The sequence below is a fragment of the Budorcas taxicolor genome, chromosome 5 (assembly GCF_023091745.1).
Source record: "Budorcas taxicolor isolate Tak-1 chromosome 5, Takin1.1, whole genome shotgun sequence".
Classification (NCBI taxonomy): Eukaryota; Metazoa; Chordata; class Mammalia; order Artiodactyla; family Bovidae; genus Budorcas; species Budorcas taxicolor.
The window spans coordinates 76,693,678-76,713,974 of NC_068914.1; the positions used below are offsets into that span (position 1 = coordinate 76,693,678).

General features: G+C 45.0%; 1 protein-coding gene across 1 annotated transcript; it reads right to left on the minus strand.

Moving 5' to 3' along the window:
• Positions 1-9,496: 9,496 nt before the first annotated feature.
• On the minus strand, positions 9,497-10,258 carry LOC128049041 (testis-specific H1 histone). The gene has a single exon (XM_052641550.1). The coding sequence runs from the start codon at positions 10,256-10,258 to the stop codon at positions 9,497-9,499; it is 762 nt and encodes a 253-aa protein (XP_052497510.1).
• Positions 10,259-20,297: the final 10,039 nt, after the last annotated feature.

Here is a 20,297-nt window from a genome sequence, read left to right on the forward strand (position 1 = left end):
AAATCATTATGTCTTGTTTCCATCAAAGATAAAGTGAGCCCTAACTCAGAATCAGAGGTTCCAGAGAACAAGTTCTTTCCAGCTCTGTTTAGTTGAGTGCTCTGGATGAGGGTGAGCAGGGCTGGGCAACAACAGAGAGTGAGATCTATTCCCTTGGATCCCTTAGAGATTCTGAGATGGCAAAATTTATGGGTCTCAAATGAATCTTTGGACCAGCAACATCAACATCACCTAGAAGAAGTTATCTTAGAAATGTAAAATTTCACCCTGGACAAACTGATTGAGAAACTGGGGATGGAATCCAGCAATTGGTCTTTTAACCTGCCTTCCAGGGTATTTGATGTGGACCCAAGTCAGGATGGAACAAATGGAACCAATGGCTAGGAGATCCAGATTCCATTTTAACCAGTAGTTCGTCACCCTCTTCAAATAGCTGCTGCTGGTGCTAAGTCACTTCAGTAGTGTCCAACTCTGTGTGACCCCATAGACAGCAGCCCACCAGGCTCCCCTGTCCCTGGGATTCTTCAGGCAAGAACACTGGAGTGGGTTGCCATTTCCTTCTCTAATGCAGGAAAGTGAAAAGTGAGAGTGAAGTCGCTCAGTTGTGTCTGACTCTTAGCGACTCCATGGACTGCAGCCTACCAGGCTCCTCCATCCATGGGATTTTCCAGGCAAGAGTACTGGAGTGGGTTGCCATTGCCTTCTCCATCCTCAAATAGGGAGAGATGGAATCAACACCCGTGTTCTCAGATTTATTTTCTGCAAACTCCTAAGATAAGTTGCTCCTCACTTCAATTCCTCTTGAGTCCCAAGGTATCCCACCAACCTTAAGTCAGAAAAAGAACTGGATTAATCACCAATTTCAGAAATTGTGGTGGGATAGCTACGAAGTTTCTGTAATTGATTGAGGCTGGAGCTTCTAAAACAGGTACTGAGGTTTCACCGGTCTAGAAATCTAAAAAGACAAAAAGAAGCAGACATCTCAAAGATGGTAAATCCAACATAAAACTGGAAAATGGACATCCAAAGAAATGGTCCTCCTCATCTGGTCTTTTTCAAGCCTAATATGAGTTGCCCTGGAGGCAGAGGGGTGGGCATTTACTCAGCACAGAGGCAAAGTAAGGCCATCTGTCTCAAGCCCTTAAGGACCCAAATATTCTTACCTCACAATTGCACTGAAGATCAATAAGGTGCCATGCAAAGGATTTCTCACGATGATTTGGCCAACCCTGTGGGCAAGGGCAGCAGGAGGATCAGAGAGACCCCCAGGACATAAGAGGAGACCAGGCTCTTTCAGTAAGATAAGACATGAAATCTGAATCGAGACTGTTTACTAGGTAGAGGTTGTAACTAATTAAGCCACAGTGCCTACATAAAAAATGCATTCTCCTGCTTTGAATATTTTGTCTTGGCCCTGATACCTTTCACCCTCTGTCCTAGACATACCCATGAGGATCCTTGCAAACCTGCTACCTCTGGGGCTCTGCAAGGTCAAAAGGTTAGCATGAACCCCGGTCTCTTTGGAAATGATCAGCTCCTCTCTCCTAAGGCAGAGAAACTCTAGGCCTCAAGCTCTGCCTCCTGTCGCTGCCTCCGTCTGTCCAATAAACAGCTCTTCTTCTACTCTTCACTCCCACTTCTCTTTTTCAGTTTGGTTTGGTTCTCTCTTGTTTTTCCTGGGGAATGCCACACCTTCCCAAGGGCATTTGTTTTTCCCAATTCCTACCCTTCTCCCATTGTAGTTTCTCTCTTCCAGTTTCTAGCCAGTTCCATTCTATTCTGAGCCTACTTGCTACCTGTACCTCTGCCTGTTGTCCAGTTTCTTTTCTGTCATCTTCAAGCCTACTAAGAAGGGTCCTTTCGTCACACTTCCCACTTTCTTCCCTCAGAGTCTTGGCTTGGCTGTAGCAGCTCAACCACCATCACCCTATTCTACCCCTCTCTGCTGTACATACCTTCCCACATCTGGACTAGGCCAAGGTTGCCTGTACTGCCAAACCCAGGCCCTTTACACCCTCCCTACAGACTCTTCTTCCCTTGATGCAGTTTCCAAAACTCAGTCCCCTCCTGTCTCTTTTGGCTCCTGAGAATAAGCTTCAATTCTACAAGCCACTTTTTGTGTGCTTACTATGTGCCAGGTGTGGGTTGTCCCAGGCCTGGAGGACTGAGTATGGCCATGGTCCCTATACTCAGCATCTTCCTCAGCTGACCCCTCCCTTGCCAGCACCAGGCTGCCATACCTCAGAACGCTGTGCATCGGCAGCCTCAGGGCTGTATACCCACTGGCCATCCAGCCTAATTACCTAGTGCCTTCCAGCTTTCTAGCTATTGTCTGACTTAGTTCCCTCTGATGGACAGTGAACTTCCCATGGATCATCCAACCAGGGACCTTCATCTCTATCTATAGAAATCTGTAATCTACTCTTCATGGTCCCTGTCAGTTGAATAAAGGATGTATTGGCTATGTCACTGACATCCTCTCTCCATCCTCTCCTCTACCCTCCATTCTCAGCTCTTCTTTCCTGATACAACAAAGTGGGGAACACCAGACAGCTCTAGGGGGAGTCACACAGCCATGCAGGAGCCCCCTTGCTTCCCTTCCTGAAACGAACACCTTAAGGTACCCATGTTAGGTCTTCCCGCCTTCCTCCTAGTGTCTTGGCAGATGTCACTTCCATCATCCAGGGATGCAATGCATTCTGGAGACTGAGGGAGCAGAGTGCTGAGGAGCCAGGCCAAGGGTGAGGGAACAAGGGCCTTGCACACAAATATAAGGAGGCATTCCATCTCAGGGTTGATTAAGTGCTGACCCACTCTCAGGAGACCCTTAGAGTGCTGAGCCTAAGTCTGGAACCTGAGGTGGTGATTGAATTGACCTCCCAGACAAATTCACAAGTACTGGAAGTTTGGGGGGACCCAGAAGAAACCTGCACAGTTGAGTCCACCAGATACATTCACCATCGAGGGTGAAGAGGATGGGCATCTGGTAGAGGGTATCAAGAGGACAGAGTGAGAAACAACATGGGGAAAAATCATGGAAAGCTGGCCTAGGGGAAACCAACCAGCCTCTGACCCACTGACATGGCCTCTTACCCATGGAGCTTCACTGGGATGGGGGCAGGAAACCACTCTGCAGGCACTGGGTACACCCCAAAGGCTTTGCTCTTCTCCATGGGAGTTGCCTTTAAGAGCTTCAGTCCTACTGCTTAGGGGTGATGTGTCTCTGCAGCTTTCTTAACACCAGCCAGGCTGTTTGCCACCTGCCTTGTGCTCCATGTGTTTCCTTATTTTCTTGCATTCACTCTTAATTCCCCCCCAGTCACTTGGAATAAAGCTTTTGACATGTCTAGCCTCTCCCCTAACCAAAACGGGGAAGAGGGAAGGAACTGATAAGAGGAGGAGGAGAAACACAACTGTGATTGTTCACCGATGGGCCTGTTCTCTCAGCCAACTCCAGTGGACTACTGACATCCTGACTTCCTTCTTATCATATCAATGTCTTTGCTAGCATTGACAGCACTCATGCTAACACCCCCTCAGCCAGTCTTCAGTTCCTCTCTTCCAAATCCTTTGGCTTTCTTTGAGCCCCTTTCAGCATGGTGTCCCTCTATCAATTCCCCAAATGGCCTATCTTCCTGTCCTTACTAGGCACTTAGGTTTTGGTTGAATCTGCAATCCAACCAGACAGCCTTGCCATGTTTGAGATCCCCAGAGAAGGAAGAACAGGAGAAATCTATTGTTTTGAGACCACTAACAAATGGAAATACTTTCATGATCAGAAAACAACCCCCCCACCATGTGTTTCCCCACCAAGGGAAATACCTTTCCCTACAAGAAGTTGCTAAATTATTAAAATACTCAAGTGTATAAATGAATTCTAAACTTCTGACCTTTCCCTACATTAACTCTTGTAGAGGCCCTACTCAACTATAACTATAGTGAAGAGAGCCCTGAATTTGCAGTTAAAAGTCGATTTCTAATTGTACATTTTCTAACATTAGATTTTTCACTTAAAATCTAAGACTGTCATGAAGTAAAATGAAACAATGCCTCCAAAAGTATAAACCACTGTATAAGTGAAAAGGCTATAATTGACAATTATGTGGAAATTTCTACCTTATCTTTGAACAAGTTACAATTTATATGATTCTGAAAACAAATACAAGAAAAGATATGGTAGAGAGTTTTATTTCTATGTGTTTTCTACAGTTCCCATTACCTTCCCCTCACAACAGAAACAGGATTTTGTGTATCCTTTCAGAGTTTCTTCATACAGTTGCAAAGAGACACATTTTCCTTCACTTTACACAAAAGGTGGTTTGGTATACTCAGTGTCCTGAATTTTTTTACTTCATCTATATTGGGGAGTTTGTCATAATACATAGAGAATCTTTATAGCTGTGTACTATTTCACTGTATTGAAGTTTCACAGTTTAATCAACCCCCTAATGCCATTACCTTACTTTCTTTTTTTGTTGTTATTGCAATGCTGCAATTAAATACATTGCACATGTCGTTACACAAATGCATTAATATCTAAAAAGTAAATTTTAAAAGTGGTTTCCACTGAATCAAAGGACATTTGCATTTTTTATTATCAAAGCCAAATTTCTTCCACTGGGGTCATGGAGATTTACACTCTCACTAGCATTGCGTATTGTCACCCTGCTTATTTAACTTATATGCAGAGTACATCATGAGAAATGCTGGGCTGGAAGAAGCACAAGCTGGAATCAAGATTGCTGGGAGAAATATCAATAACCTCAGATATGCAGATGACCCACCCTTATGGCAGAAAGTGAAGAGGAACTAAAAAGCCTCTTGATGAATGTGAAAGAGGAGAGTGGAAAAGTTGGCTTAAAGCTCAACATTCAGAAAACGAAGATCATGGCATTTGATTCCATCACTTCATGGGAATTAGATGGGGAAACAGTGGAAGCAGTGTCAGACTTTATGTTTTGGGGCTCCAAAATCACTGCAGATGGTGATTGTGAGACGGTAACAGGCAGAGACATTACTTTGCCAGCTAAGGTCCGTCTAGTCAAGGCTATGGTTTTTCCAGTGGTCATGTATGGATGTGAGAGTTGGACTGTGAAGAAGGCTGAGTGCCAAAGAATTGATGCTTTTGAACTGTGGTGTTGGAGAAGACTCTTGAGAGTCTCTTGGACTGCAAGAAGATCCAACCAGTCCATTCTGAAGGAGATCAACCCTGGGATTTCTTTGGAAGGAATGATGCTAAAGCTGAAGCTCCAGTACTTTGGCCACCTCATGCAAAGAGTTGACTCATTGGAAAAGACTCTGATGCTGGGAGGGGTTGGGGGCAGGAGAAGGGGAAGATAGAGGAGGAGAAGGGGACGATAGAGGATGAGATGGCTGGATGGCATCACTGACTCAATGGACTCGAGTCTGAGTGAACTCCGGGAGTTGGTGATGGACAGGGAGGCCTGGCGTTCTGCAATTCATGAGGTCGCAAAGGGTCAGACACGACTGAGCGACTGAACTGAACTGAACAGGTAGGAAGGCCAGGGGTCTCCAAACAGAGGAAATAGCCTGCAAGTGTCAGACATTTTTATCTCTTAAGCAGCAGGAGGAAACAAACTAGTGATATTTTTTCCTTCTCTATACAAATTTAAAAGGAGGTTTCTCTTAAAATACTGTGTTGCCATAATGACACCTGGTTTCACCTGAAGTTAACTATTCTCAAACCTTGAGATAACCAATGCCTTTTTCTTATGAAAATGTTTATCTTAAGCTATGCTAATGTACTATGCCTTTACCCCAAACTCTGTCTTCAAGTCGGTTCCGCCTCTTGGCTCAGAACCTACTTGACAAACCAGCATGTTATACTCAGATATTGTTCCCCTAATCTATGTAAACGAAACTATTTGTATGGTAATCTGTCCTTCTACAAGATTCAAGTTAATCATTTTATGGCCCAGGATGAAGCATTTGGTGCCAAGATTATCCCAAAATGCATCTTAAGGGTGAGGGGCCTCGTGCCATTCTGAGTTTTAAGATGTTCCTTTCTTTCATTAACAAACTGCTAGTGACTATATAGGGCTTCCTTGGTAGCTTGGAAGATAAAGCGTCTGCCTACAATGCGGGACACCCGGGTTCAATCCCTTGGTCAGGAAGATCCCCTGGAGAAGGAAATGGCAACCCACTCCAGTATTCATGCCTGGAAAATCCTACAGGTGGAGGAGCCTGGTGGGCTACAGTCCATGGGGTCACAAAGAATCCTACATGACTGAGTGATTTCTCTTCAGTTCTTCTTCACTTAATGACTATATAACATCCAGCTGAAGATTAGCAGGGGAGTACTCCTTCTGCCCCCTTCTGATGCCTATGTCAGAAGCTTTCTCTATCTCCTTTATACTTTAATAAAACTTTATTACACAAAAGCTCTGAGCAATCAAGCCTCGTCTCTGGCCCCGGATTGAATTCTTCTCCTCTGGAGGCCAAGAATCCCTGCGTCTTTTCTTTCAGCAACAACCTTTCAATTGCAGCCATGAAATTAAAAGACGCTTACTCCTTGGAAGGAAAGTTATGACCAACCTAGATAGCATATTAAAAAGCAGAGACATTACTTTGCCAACAAAGGTCTGTCTAGTCAAGGCTGTGGTTTTTCCAGTGGTCATGTATGGATGTGAGAGTTGGACTGTGAAGAAAGCTGAGTGCCGAAGAATTGATGCTTTTGAACTGTGGTGTTGGAGAAGACTCCTGAGAGTCCCTTGGACTGTAAGGAGGTCCAACCAGTCCATTCTAAAGGAAATCAGTCCTGGGTGTTCACTGGAAGGACTGATGCTAAAGCTGAAACTCCAATACTTTGGCCACCTCATGCAAAGAGTTGACTCATTGGAAAAGACTCTGATGCTGGGAGGGATTGGGAGCAGGAGGAGAGGGGACAACAGAGGATGAGATGGCTGGATGGCGTCACCGACTCGATGGACATGAGTCTGAGTAAACTCTGGGAGCTGGTGATGGACAGGGAGGCCTGGCGTGCTGTGATTCATGGGGTTGCAAAGAGTCAGACACGACTGAGTGACTGAAATGAACTGAACTGAACTGAGCATTGTATATGAGTGCCTGTTTCCCCACACCCTCACCAACAGAGTATGTTCTCAAATATTTTGATTAAAAATGTTATCTTATTGTTTTAATGTACATTTCCTTTATGAGTAAAATTATACTTTTTTTCCATATTTTTCAAGGCCACTTTATTTGTTTTTTCAACCACCTCTGAATATTTGATGTTAGATGGCATTACAACTGTAAAGTCCAAAAATTTTCTGACCATAATTGCACTAGGCAGTTGAGATAAAAGAAAAGCAAAGAATTGAGGGCAGGGATGTTCTATTTGCTCTGACCAAAGTTAAATACCTAAATATGCCACTAGAATGTGAGCACTAACAAATGGGAATTATGGTTTATCCATCTTTATTCTCAGCAAAACATTCAGAATCTTGCAGACACTTAGTCATCAATGAACACTAAGGATGAAGTGAGCTATTCTTGGCAGTTTCTCCATGGAAGTTAGTTTCTCCATGGAAGTATCTCCATGGAAGTTAGAATCATGACCTAAACAATCTGGATGGCCTACCTATGAGTTAAGATCATGCTTTATATTTAATCAGAGTACAGTCACCCTAAAGCTTATCAATGAAAATAATCTGAAATGACCATTGTTAGCTATGTAAATTATAGAAATAATTTACTTAATTTGGTAAATTTACTGAGTGATTAATAACATTTGCTTAAATGAAGAAAAACATCATAATACAAACAGAAGCATGAAGAGTCCTAGGAAATTTAGAAAACAAGTTGTTGCCAGTGTCCTTCCCATCCTAATTTAGGGGAAAGGGATTTCTAATTTGAGATGATCTTGTTCTTTAAGTAAAAACATCCTGGAACTATAAAGGGGCAGTAACATCTGGTGATCATATAGGCATTTAATTTGTTCTAATTGTGTTCAGTAGACAATGTTTCTCTTTGCCTTTTTTCAGGTGGCTATTTTCTGATTGTTTGCTTCATTCTGCCTCTTACAGACAATTCAAGTGCATAGTAAAACTAATTATAGCAGGGGGAGATTTCAAAGTTCAGATCATCTATAGATGAAATACAGGGCATGCATTTTGCTGTTACATCGTATAGGCTTAAAAGAGTGATCCTCATTTAAAGGTGTCAGTGAATATTAGCATCACTGAAGTTTGTTTTAAATATAAATCCCATGCCCCCTTATAAAAGATATCAGAATTTTCTGGGGAAAGTTTGGTCAGGTATACTCTAAAAAACTCTTACGTTTACCTCCCAAGGAACCATTTCTGTGTCCTGTCATGGCCGATGGCATGAGAACTGTTCTCATAGTGTGCTTTATGCCTGCTTTGAGAACCCAAGGAAATCATATATTTGCTCCAATTTGGTATATAGTGCTTACTACATGTGTTTTGAGAAGAGCAAAGATCTAGCTATTCAGTATTTAGCCTTCCCCATCTTCTTTTATTTCTGATATGCATTCTGTATATCTTAGTAGTTTCCTCACTAGGAGCTAGTACTTTCCCAGCTGATAATTCCCTTAATGAACTTTGTCAATCAAACCATACACCATGATGTCTAAGTCCCTCTTATCATTTTATGGACACTTAAGATCACCTAAAATAATCCTACTCTAATTCCAGCATTTTTTTAAACAGAGAAGGAAACCAAGACCATGAGTGATTAAAGAACTTAGTTAAGGTCAGAGTGGCAGCACTTTGACTAGGATCCTGGTCTCATTAAGTACTGATCCAGTGTAGTTTTCTCTGGTAGCACATTATCGCTCTATCACAAATCGTTTATACTCATATATAATTCTTGTGATAAGCACCTACCGTGACTTAAGCCTTGTGCTAGAGGCTTTCACACACACTGTCACTCAATTGAGGAGTAACATATTAAGACATATTTTTCTAAGTTAAAACAATTATCAAATCAGGGCAAAAATTACAAACGCATTACAATCAATTGCGGGAGACAGGCAGTCTTCGAAAAGGAATTTCCAGTAAGAACACTTTGGATTAGTGGGACCACTTAACCTAAAGGCTGTCTATTCTCTCGCCCCAGTGATGCCCCCACTTCTCTCCTTACTTGCCCTTCTCTCCGAAACTCAATTTAGATTTGCTAGGCTGTCTAACATTAATCCAACACATCCTCTAACCCCGTGAAGTTGCTGGCTTTCTTCTACCTGTTTTCTTTCCTTTTGAAAGGCATTTTCCTGGCTCCTGAAGCAGAAACAGAATGTCATACTCCTTGTTCTGTCTTCACTCGACAAGGCTTCTGCTACAGGTCTCCGCTCAACACCCACCCTTTTCCCCTTCAGGTGCGGCAAAGAGGAAACAGACACAATGTGGTGGAAAGGTCTTGTATAGTTTTGTTCATTTCAAGGAGTGTGGGGAGCTGCTCTCACTGGAGCTTATGGGGAAAGGCATCTGTGCCTGGAGGAAAGGGCGTGGCTCCCACACTATGGACTCCGGGTGGCACTCCGAGCACCTTCAGCTTTAGCCAAAGTCTTGGTGCGAGTAGCCCTCGGGTCGCACGTCCTCGCCTGCCCATGAGGAGTCCGGTCGGTTTTAGAGGAAGCTGGCCTCTGGGCGGTCCGTTTCACGGGCTTCTCCGGGTCCTGCTTCTTCTCTTCCCTGGCCCTGGAGCTTGGCCTCTTCGCATTTCGGGATCTGGGCCTGATGTCTTCCTTCTTGGCCCTCCCTTCCTCCTTGGTTCTGGAACTCACCAGGTCCTTGGCCCTTGACCTCACCTTCCTCGAGTCTGCCCTGGAGCGCCCCCTCCTCACCTTCCTGGCCACCGTGCGGCGGGCAGAGCGCCTGCGCGAGTTCCGTGAGTTCCGCGCCCCGAGAGGGGTCCTCGGCGAGCGCCCGCCCTCCTCCAGCCTTGGGCGTCCTGGCTTTCTCTTCGGCTTCGGAACCTTCCAGATCCTGAAGTAGCCGGCGGCTTCGCTGCCGCTCACCCGGAGGAGAAGGCTCTTCCCTTCGGACCTGCACTTTTCGCCCGAGAGGCGGCCGCAATTCCTGCGCACCTCGTAGCCCGCATTTCCGAACTCCTTCTTGAGAGCCGCCAGGGTCAGCCTTTTGTGTGAGGCGATGGCGCGGAGCAACAGCTGGGACACCTTGAGCACGGAGCGCGAGCCCCGCCTCAGCGGTCCCGTGGGCTGCTGGGTTTTAACTTCAGTATCTTGGGTTTCGTCCATGGGCTCAACCCCTTCAGCCATGGCCCCGCTCCCGCTCCCGCTTCCGCGGGGCCACTGGCTCTGAACCTCACTCACCCAGGTATGAGCTAGTAAGAGCGGCTGCCAGGCCACGTCACAAAGGCAGGTCCTATTACGAGAGCGGCCGACCCAATGGGTAGGGGGTCTTTCTCACTTGGAAAAACCAATCAGACGCCGTTTCCTTCTAGGTCTAAACCAATTCGGATTTTCAGAGCCTTTGCACACCTGAAAAATCCCCTTTATAATATCTAGGGTTCTGTTTCCTGGTCTTAAGTTTATACTTCTCATTGATCTTGATCTCAGCCGCTTTCTGAAGGTCACTATTTTTTCTGTGGTCCTGCACACCATCTACCCACATTCTCCTAAAAAGGAAGAGAAGTTGTTCCCAACCACCCACAAGTAATATAATGCCTTTAAAAAGTAGCTATGGTAGTCTATAAAACACTACCTGGTTGAGAAATTCCCATTTTTAGGTCCCACCAGGAAAATGTATGCAGTCATATCTCCCTGGCTCTCAGCACAGTGGATTTTGTGCAAGAGTATGAAACAAAGTAAGAAATCACTGTGTTCCCTCTACCCTAAACATAGTTCCCACACCTGTAAAGTTCAGATGCCTCATTCAGTTGGATTGGAACAATCCAGATTCCAAATAAGGACAGCCTAAGAACACTGGTCTAATCATTATTCTTTAAACAGACTCTTAATTTTCTGCTTCTTGTCCTCTTAGATCGCTTATCCCATTTCTGTCCAAATAAATCCTGCTTGTCTTTCAAAATCCTGCTAAATGCTCCTTCACTGAAGCCTCCTCAGACTCCTTCAGTAAAAGAATGTCTTTTCTCTTAATTACCACAATTACTTCTGTAACCCTATATGGTTTTTTCTTTACTGTAAATTAATTTGATATTAGAAGGTACAGTGTGGCACAATATTTTAAAAAAGAAAAAACTGGAGCTGGAAGATATGAATACATATCCTAGCTCTTTAATAGCCATATGACAGTAATAATCCTTAATATTTTTAAACCTGACTTCCTTATCTAAGAAAGAGGTTTAATAATCCCTTCCTACCAACATCACAGAAACATACCATACTGCAAAAATTCAGAAGATGTGATAATAGACAAATGAGCATAAAAGTTATTTCACTCTGGATCTTTATATCTTTCCAATGAAATAAAAAGGTCGCTCAGAGTCAGACGGTCTTTGAATTTCTATACCCCGTGCTGTACCTAATACAGCATTATTATATATAGCAAGCATTTGATTTGAGTCTGCTTAAGCTCCTTGCTGGTGAGGAGGCTTTTTCTGGATTCAGAAGGAAAGTCCCAGAAAAACATGAGAAAAGAGCAGGATGAATTTCAAAGAGCTGGAAATGACGGCAACCAAGGAAGCTAGTTGTTCAAGGACCTCTAATTTAAGACACGGTTTAGTTGAGAATAATTCAAAGAATACCTCAAGTTGCAAAGAATATCATACTTTTCCAGAGGACATTCACATATCATCAGCAGTCATAGGCTGGAGTGTGGCATTGTTTCTTCCAGGAATCAAAGTTCCAGGAAGTTGCTTAGACCAGAGCTTGTTAAGTTTTAACATGCACTTAGTTCATAATGTACAGCTTCTAATACATTAGATCTGAGATGGACCCAGAGATTTTACCAACAAGCTCCCACGTAGTTCCTGGATAAAATACAAGTGCTAGGGGTAGAGGAGAGTAGACCATGAGAAGGAAAGTGGCAGGAGATAAGACTGGAAACGTAGATGAGGGTCAAGTTGTGATGGACAGAGACCATTATAATGACACAGATGTTATAGATCACACAGCAGTTAAGTGGTAGAGTTTGGATTTAAACCTGAGTCTACTTAATTCTGGGCTTCCTTGGTGGCTCAGAGGGTAAAGTATCTGCCTGCAATGTAGGAGACCCAGGTTTGATCCCTGGGTTAGGAAGATCCCCTGGAGAGGGAAATGACAACCCACTCTAGTATTCTTGCTTGGAGAATCCCATGGACGGAGGAGCCTGGTAGGCTACAGTCCGCGGAATTGCAAAGAGTTGGACACAACTAAGACTTCACTTTCACTTTCTACTTAATTGTAAGACCTGAGTTCTTAAAATTACTATGCTAGGTTTCCTTTTCTCCCCACCGCCTTATATATCTCCATTATAGAATAGAGGGGCCTCCCAGGTGGTTCTGGTGGTAAAGAATCTGCCTGCTACTGCAGAAGAAGCAAGAGACGCAGGTTCAATCCCTGTACTGGGAAGATCCCCCATAGTAGGAAATGGCAGTCCGCTCCAATATTCCTGCCTGGAAAATTCCATGGACAGAGGAGCCTGGAGGGCTTTAGTCCATGGGGCTGCAAAGAGTTGGACGTGACTGAGCAGCTGAAAACATATAGAGGAGAGGGAAGTTTAGAATCACGGCTCAGAGTCAAGAGTATTTATAAGCAATCACTGTACTTTCTCCAAGGCTTTCGATCAGGGCAGAGTTCTGTGACCCTGAGGATCTCCAAGGGCAAGGGCTAACACAGCAACACAGGGACAACGCTCCAAGGAAGAGCTGCCAGATGCAGAGGCAGAACTACATGGTGCTAGATTTCTCCCATTTGTAGAGTCTCTTGGCCTGGCTGTTCTTCCTGGTTGCATAGGCCAGTGGTCACAGGAAGGGGCAACCACCAGAGAAAAAGAAAAACAGACAAAAGTGTTTGCTTTGAGAATAGGAGGAAAGTAAATGAAATATCACCTTCGTATCAGCTGATTCCAGGTAAAAACAGGTTGTTTTTTTATGTATGATACTGCATACAATGGTATCGTCATGAAGGAAAGAACCAAATAAAAAACCATGTTTACTGATACCCCTGTGATCACAAAGGAGGCAAATTGGAAAACTTTGAGGCTGAAATCAAAGGAAAAGAAACCTATGAAAAACTATCCAAAATACCAACACCTATGACAAAAAAAGAGAAAACATTTTTTATTTATATATAACCATTCATTTCACATAGATTTCTGTATAAATATGCTGTAAATAAGAGAGGAATAACTAAAAATGGGAGGTAGAAAACAAATGCCCCCACCACCACTCAGATGACTCAGAGGCTAAGAAAGCCAGTTGACATCTTTCATAGTGTTAGGTAGTTAGAATAGGAAAAAGGAGTCCAAAATGGCAGTGGCTAAAAGACAAAGAAGGGAAAAGCTTGCAAAAATAGAACAAAGGAAGGTCTGAGGACCAGAGTGAGGACCTCAGGTAAAACAAACAGCCCTCCTGGCTAGCCCAATTTACATAGAGCAGGCTCTGGGAGAGGAGAGAAAACATAAAAAGATGAGCCAAAATTGAACCAGGGGCTTCTCTTCGCGTCTTTTGGGTCGGCCCACCCTCATACCTTGAGGGTGTATTTTCCTTTGCTTGCCAATAAAACAGCTATAACACTGGTCCATCCGGCAGTTCAAATTTTTGCTGCAGTAAGACAGAACTGAGGAAATTACACACTCCTCCAACATATATGGTGCCACGACTCGGGTTTAACCTGGCTGAAACAATCTCGGCTCAGCCCCCAAGAGTCAAGATGCCAAGCACAGCAGAAGCCTAACTCAGTGAAAGCTTCCACAGTGAAAGCTGAACACGAAGAAAACCCAGTGCAGGGGAAGTGACAAGAAGCCCACTGTGCTGGAAACTGGGACAGCAAAAACAAACTCAGCAGAAAGCTCACACGGCTCAGTCTCAGATTCCAGAGACCACTGATTTGAGTAGGAAGTCCTCGCTCCTGTGGCTGGAAGGACATACAGCTAACAAAATCTAAATTCCTTTACAGTGTCTTGTTTCTTGTTTCCTTGAACCTCCTGCGAACAGGCGAGCAGCAGTGGGTGCCCAGGGTGTCTCGAAGGCTCCACTATCTGTGGTGCCCTAGTAGCTGTTGCCCAAGTGGGTGGGGATTCTTCTGTCCTTAGGCCACTGAAAACTGTGAGCACAGGTCAGGTATTCAGCAGATTTTCTGGCAGGTTATGAAGGGGATTCCTTGGCACATTTTTCCCACTGCTTTTTCCTCCCATCCTTCAGCTCCTCTCTCCATCTATGCCACTGCTTACAAAGTATTGGGCAGGTCATTGTCTTTCAATTCGTGAAAGTTGCGCTTGAAACCATTTACCTAAGATTGGGACTCAAACCCACATGGCTGGGACTCTGTACTATGCTTAGTCACTCATTCATATCTGACTGGGACTTGAAACCGGCCAAAACCCATGGTGCCTGGTTTTAGGACCTAATGAAGCTCAGGCTCTTGATACCTCATTGCAAAAAATTCAGTGAGAGACACAGTGATAAGTAAGAGGTGGATTTGTTCGGATTTAGAGAGAAGTACACTCCACAGGGTGTGGGGCATTGCAGAGAGTGGTGTGGTTAGTTTTCCCTGAGCTGGATGATTGCATATGCTAATGAGTGGGAGGATCATTCTGACAATTGGGGAACCACCCACTCCTCAGTCTTTTGACAGTCCCTTGGAACTGTCCTGGCCAGATAACCTCTGGCTGTGTCATTTAGCTTGAATATTGAGGATCAAGGTTTAGTTGAATTTGGCTTGTCATCTTGGACCCGTTTGATTTTAATTGGTCTATGTTATACCCTTGGGCTATGTCATTTTTTCTAAAGTTGTGCCCTGCCCCTCTCCTGCCTGTTTCATGCTCTTTTCCTGAGCCCCATCCAGGCCCAAAATGTTGCCTCTACAATCTTCTGGAGGGACTTGGGAGAGACATACTGTATAATATCCAATCTCTCTAGATATTCAGGCCCTCATCTTCCATGTTTCCTACAACGTGTGCAACAATAGCATCTCTCAGGGAACCCTCTAGGGCAAGTGACAGGCCCACAGTGCCTGCTAGAAGTCCATCTGTTGGTGGCATCTCTTCAAAGGCAATTGGGCTTCCAGGGATAATGTTTGCAACTCTGGGAGTTAGCCCTCCAGGCTGTTTGGGCCCAAACCCTTACCATCCTTCTCCTAAAGTTACAAACATACCCCTGGATCAAATCTCCACTCCACTTTTATGGAACATCTGGTCTGTTGCTTCATCAATTTGTTCTTAAACCGCTTACTAACTCCTACAACCAGGACCCTGCCCCCTTGTAGGCAACATCACTCCACCATGCTTCAGTTCAGTTCATTTCAGTTCAGTTCAGTCGCTCAGTCGTGTCTGACTCTTTGCGACCCCATGAATCGCAGCACGCCAGGCCTTTCTGTCCATCACCAACTCCCGGAGTTCACTCAGGCTCACATCCATCGAGTCCGTGATGCCATCCAGCCATCTCATCCTCGGTTGTCCCCTTCTCCTCCTGCCCCCAATCCCTCCCAGCATCAGAGTCTTTTCCAATGAGTCAACTCTTCACATGAGGTGGCCAAAGTACTGGAGCTTCAGCTTTAGCATCATTTCTTCCAAAGAAATCCCAGGGTTGATCTCCTTCAGAATGGACTGGTTGGATCTCCTATTATTAAAATACTCCTAACGCCCCTAACAGGACCAGATAACCCATTCCTTTGCCATTACTTCTGTTATTACCTAAAGTGGGTCTATGACAATGAGATGTATACCGTTGAAGACACCCTAAGCTGCTCTTATGAAAGACTAGGGGAGGAAATCAATGACTTACATTCCCTCAGAGCAATAAGAGGATAAGGCTTATGGCTGTTTCACCAGGTTCCCAGTCTCATAGCACAGGCTTGGATTACTTTACATCATGGTATCTATGCCCATCTGCAGTGGACAAACCAGCAATGAGTTAAGATTACAACCCCTTAATCCTACCCAGCACTACTCATGCTGGAGACCTTAGGGACGTCCAACTCCAGCCTGGAGTCCCAGGAAGTCGACATGCCTCAATCTGTCTAGGGATTTGGTCCCCAGGAGGTTGTCATGCCTCAGCTTGCTCAGGGATCCACCAGCCCGTGGTCCCTGGAGGTCGACCTGCCCAAGGATCTGGTCCTCGGAAGGTTGTCACACCTCAACTTGCTTGGGGATCCACCAGTCCAAGGGTCCCAGGAGGTCAACCTGCCTAGACCTGCCAGGGAGTCAATCTCCAGGAGGCTGTCACACCTCAGCCTGCCTGGGGATCTGCGCCCTGACCTGGGGACACCTGGCTCTCAGGTTGCAACAGTACTGGGTAGGATAAGCTTCAAAAAGACTCACCCCTAAGGAAGTCCACCCACAAAAATAGAAGGAAGCCTATTAGCTGTGGGACTATGCCCAGTCTCAGCAATAACTCAGGAGCCCAATGAGAACTCCATTGCCTTTCTGGAAAGGCTAAAAGGCCCTCTAAATGTTTGCCAATCTGGACCTAGACTCTTATGAGGGACAGGTGATTTTAAAAGACAAATTCCTGCGCCAATGTGCATCAGACATCAAGATAAAGTTACAACAGCTATAGCAGCAGGACCCTGATGCCTCTTTAGATGAGATGGTCCAGACAGCCACCAATTCCTTTTATAACAGAGAAAAGGAGAGGGAGGCCAAGGCCCAGGAAAGGGAGAGAAGAAAAGAGACAAGGCATGCCCAGATGCTGGCCGCCCTCCAGAGAAGCCCTATGGCAAACCCCAAGTCCTTAAAGGATAAGGCACAAGGCAAATGCCTAATCTGTAGACAGGTAAGACATTGGGCCAAAGAGTGTCCAATCTGTGACAAGTCTCCTAAAATGGCTCGCTACAAATGACATCAGTTGGGACATTGGGTGGCACTCTATCCTCAGGACCCAAGAGCTTCTAGGTCAAGTGCCAAGCCTTCCCTCACAATGGTTCAACAGGACTGAAGCAGCCCACTCCAGCCAGCCCACCTGTCACAGATAACCATCATGGGGCTGGAGCCAAGGGTGCAACTGGATGTGGCAGGTAGGTCCGAGAATTTCCTGGTTGACACAGGGGCTACCTACTCTGCCCTGACCTCCTACTCCGGAACCTTCTCCTCCCAAACCTGTACCATTTTGGGTGCTACAGGAAAAACAATTACAAAAAGATTCATTCACCCAAGCACTTCTCTAGTTTCTTGGATGGACAAATATCTTCCCATCAGTTTCGGGTGGTCCCTGAGGGTCCAATTCCCTTATTGGGAAGAGATCTTTCCCTGCCTTCGAAATCTTGCAGCTATTGCAGACCTGCTAGATGCTTTAAAACTCTCTTTTGGGGACAAACTAACACTATTTCTACCATCCACCAAGTGAAACAACTCCTGAATGGGAGAGGCCATTTATGGATGTCTGATCAAAGAACCCTCAGATATCATGTAGTGCTGATGGAAAATCAGGCCTGACTATATCCCCTTGTGAGGTTCTTAACCCAGGTACCTTCCTGTTTATCCCCAAAGGCTCTCTCCCCTTTCGCTCTTGCCTAGAAACCTTGGACCACTGGACAAAACTCTGAAAGGGATTGTCAGAAGATCCTCTGACCAATCCTGAGGAAATCTGGTACACTGATGGAAGCAGCTTTGTCTTGGATGGAAAAAGAAGAGCTGGATATGCAGTAGTCTCCAATTTTGAGACCACAGAGGCTAAATCTTTGCCACCAGGTACTTGAGCTCATGGCCCTGACTCGAGCTTTAGAGCTGAGAAAAGGAAAAAGAGTAGCCATTTACACTGACCCCAAGAATGCCTTTCTGATGCTACATGCACATGCTGCTATTTGGAAAGAAAGAAGCCACTTGGCCACCCGAGGGTCCCCAGTCGAATATGGTGATCAAATCTTTAGGCTCTTAGAGGTAGTTCATCTGCCCAGTGAGGTTTTAGTTTCCCATTGTAAAGGACACCAAAAAGGGAGCACAGAAGTGGCATAAGGGAACCACGCAGCCAATCAGCCAGCTAAGAGAGAAGCATTACAGAATACTGACCTAATAGGGGCTGCCACCTTAGTTCCACAGACTAATTTGCCAGAAACTCCTTCATATACTGAAGGTGAGATTCTTAAAGCTAAGAGTGGGGCTTCCAAGAAGATCATACGGAGTGATTCCAAAAGGAGGGACTCCTTTTTCTGCCTGGGAACCTCCAATGGAAGTTGGTTAATTCCTTACATGCCACCACTCATTTAGGGGAAAAGGCCCTCCAAAGATTACTAAAAAGATCCTTCAGAGGAACAGGCTTCCAAACGACTATAAGGCAAGTGGTCTCCTCTTGTCCCACTTGCCAATTAAACAACCCCCAAGGAGCTCGACGACCCCAGCTGGCACAGCCTGTCCAATGACGTGAGACCTACCCAGCAGAGGACTGGCAGATGGACTTCACCCAGATGCCAGTTTTTCAAGGGTCAGTTAAGTTCAGTCCCTCAGTCTTGTCTGACTCTTTGCAACCCCATGAACCACAGCACGCCAGGCCTCCCTGTCCATCACCAACTCCCGGTGTCCACCGAAACCCATGTCCATTCAGTCAGTGATGCCATCCAAGCATCTCATCCTCTGTCATCCCCTTCTCCTCCGGCCCTCAATCTTTCCCAGCATCAGGGTCTTTTGCAATGAGTCAGCTCTTTGCATCAGGTGGCCAAAGTATTGAAGTTTCAGCTTCAACATCAGTCCTTCCAATGAACACCCAGGAATGATCTCCTTTAGGATGGATTGGTTGGATCTCCTTGCAGTCCAAGGGACTCTCAAGAGTCTTCTCCAACACCATAGTGCAAAAGCATCAATTCTTCTGAGCTCATCTTTCTTTATAGTCCAACTCTCACATCCATACATGACCACTGGAAAAACCAGAGCCTTGATTAGACGGACCTTTGTTGGCAAAGTAATGTCTCTGCTTTTTAATATGCTATCTAGGTTGGTCATAACTTTCCTTCCAAGGAGTAAGCGTCTTTTAATTTCATGGCTGCAATCACCATCTGCAGTGATTTTGGAGCCCAAAAAAATACAGTCAGCCACTGTGCCCAATGTTTCCCCATCTATTTGCCATGAAGTGATGGGACCAGATGCCATGGTGTTAGTTTTCTGAATGCTGAGCTTTAAGCAAACTTTTTCACTCTCCTCTTTCACCTTCATCAAGAGGCTCTTTAGTTCTTCTTCACTTTCTACCATAAGGGTGGTGTCATCTGCATATCTGAGATTATTGATATTTCTCCCGGCAATCTTGATTCCAGCTTGTGCTTCCTCCAGCCCAGCGTTTCTCATGATGTACTCTGCATATAAGTTAAATAAGCAGGGTGACAATATGCAGTCTTGACATACTCCTTTTCCTATTTGGAACCAGTCTGTTGTTCCATGTCCAGTTCTAGCTGTTGCTTCCTGACCTGCAATTTTCAAGGGTATAAACACCTATTAGTCATGATAGATACATTCACAGGATGGATTGAAGGCTTTCCCACCCACACTGAGAAGGCTGAGGAGGTGGTAAAAAAAAAAAAAAAAAAAAAACTGCTCCATGAAATCATTCCGAGATTTGGTCTTCCCAGGTCATTACAAAGTGATAAAGGGACATCATTTACTTCTAAGGTCACCCAAGGGCTATCTACAGTATTGGGCATTACTTACTATCTCCATTATGCCTGGAGGTCTCAGTCTTCAGGAAAAGTAGAAAGAGCCAACCAATTCTTAAAATCAGTGATAAAAAAGGTAACCCAAGAGACCTCCCTGGGGTGGAAGTAGGCTTTACCAATAGCTCTCCTCCACACCCATATTGCCCCTAAGGAACAGATTGGTCTTAGTCCTTATGAGATGTTGTATGGGAGACCTTCTGTTTATGTCAATGACCTCTTCCTAGATCCAGAGGCTCAGTCCCTCCCATCTTATACCATGGCCACTGGGCAATTCCAACAGGATATAAGCTCATGGGGTGTTAACCAGGACCCAAAAGATTCTAAAAAGTCACCGCTATATGCTCCAGGGATTCAAGTCCTAATTAAAGTCTGGAAAGATGGGTCCCCAAAGGCTCAACTCCAGCCTTTCCAGCTCAACTCCAGGACCCCTACCCTGTAATACTTTTGAGAGGGTAACAGGCAGGAAGGCCAGGTGTCTCCAAAAGGAGGAAATAGCCTGCAAGTGTCAGACATTTTTATCTCTCTTAAGCGGCAGGAGGAAACAAACTAGCGATATTTT

What these genes read in the sequence shown, in the direction of transcription:
- LOC128049041 (XM_052641550.1), bottom strand. Translation starts at nt 10,258, where the DNA reads ATGGCTGAAGGGGTTGAGCCCATGGACGAAACCCAAGATACTGAAGTT.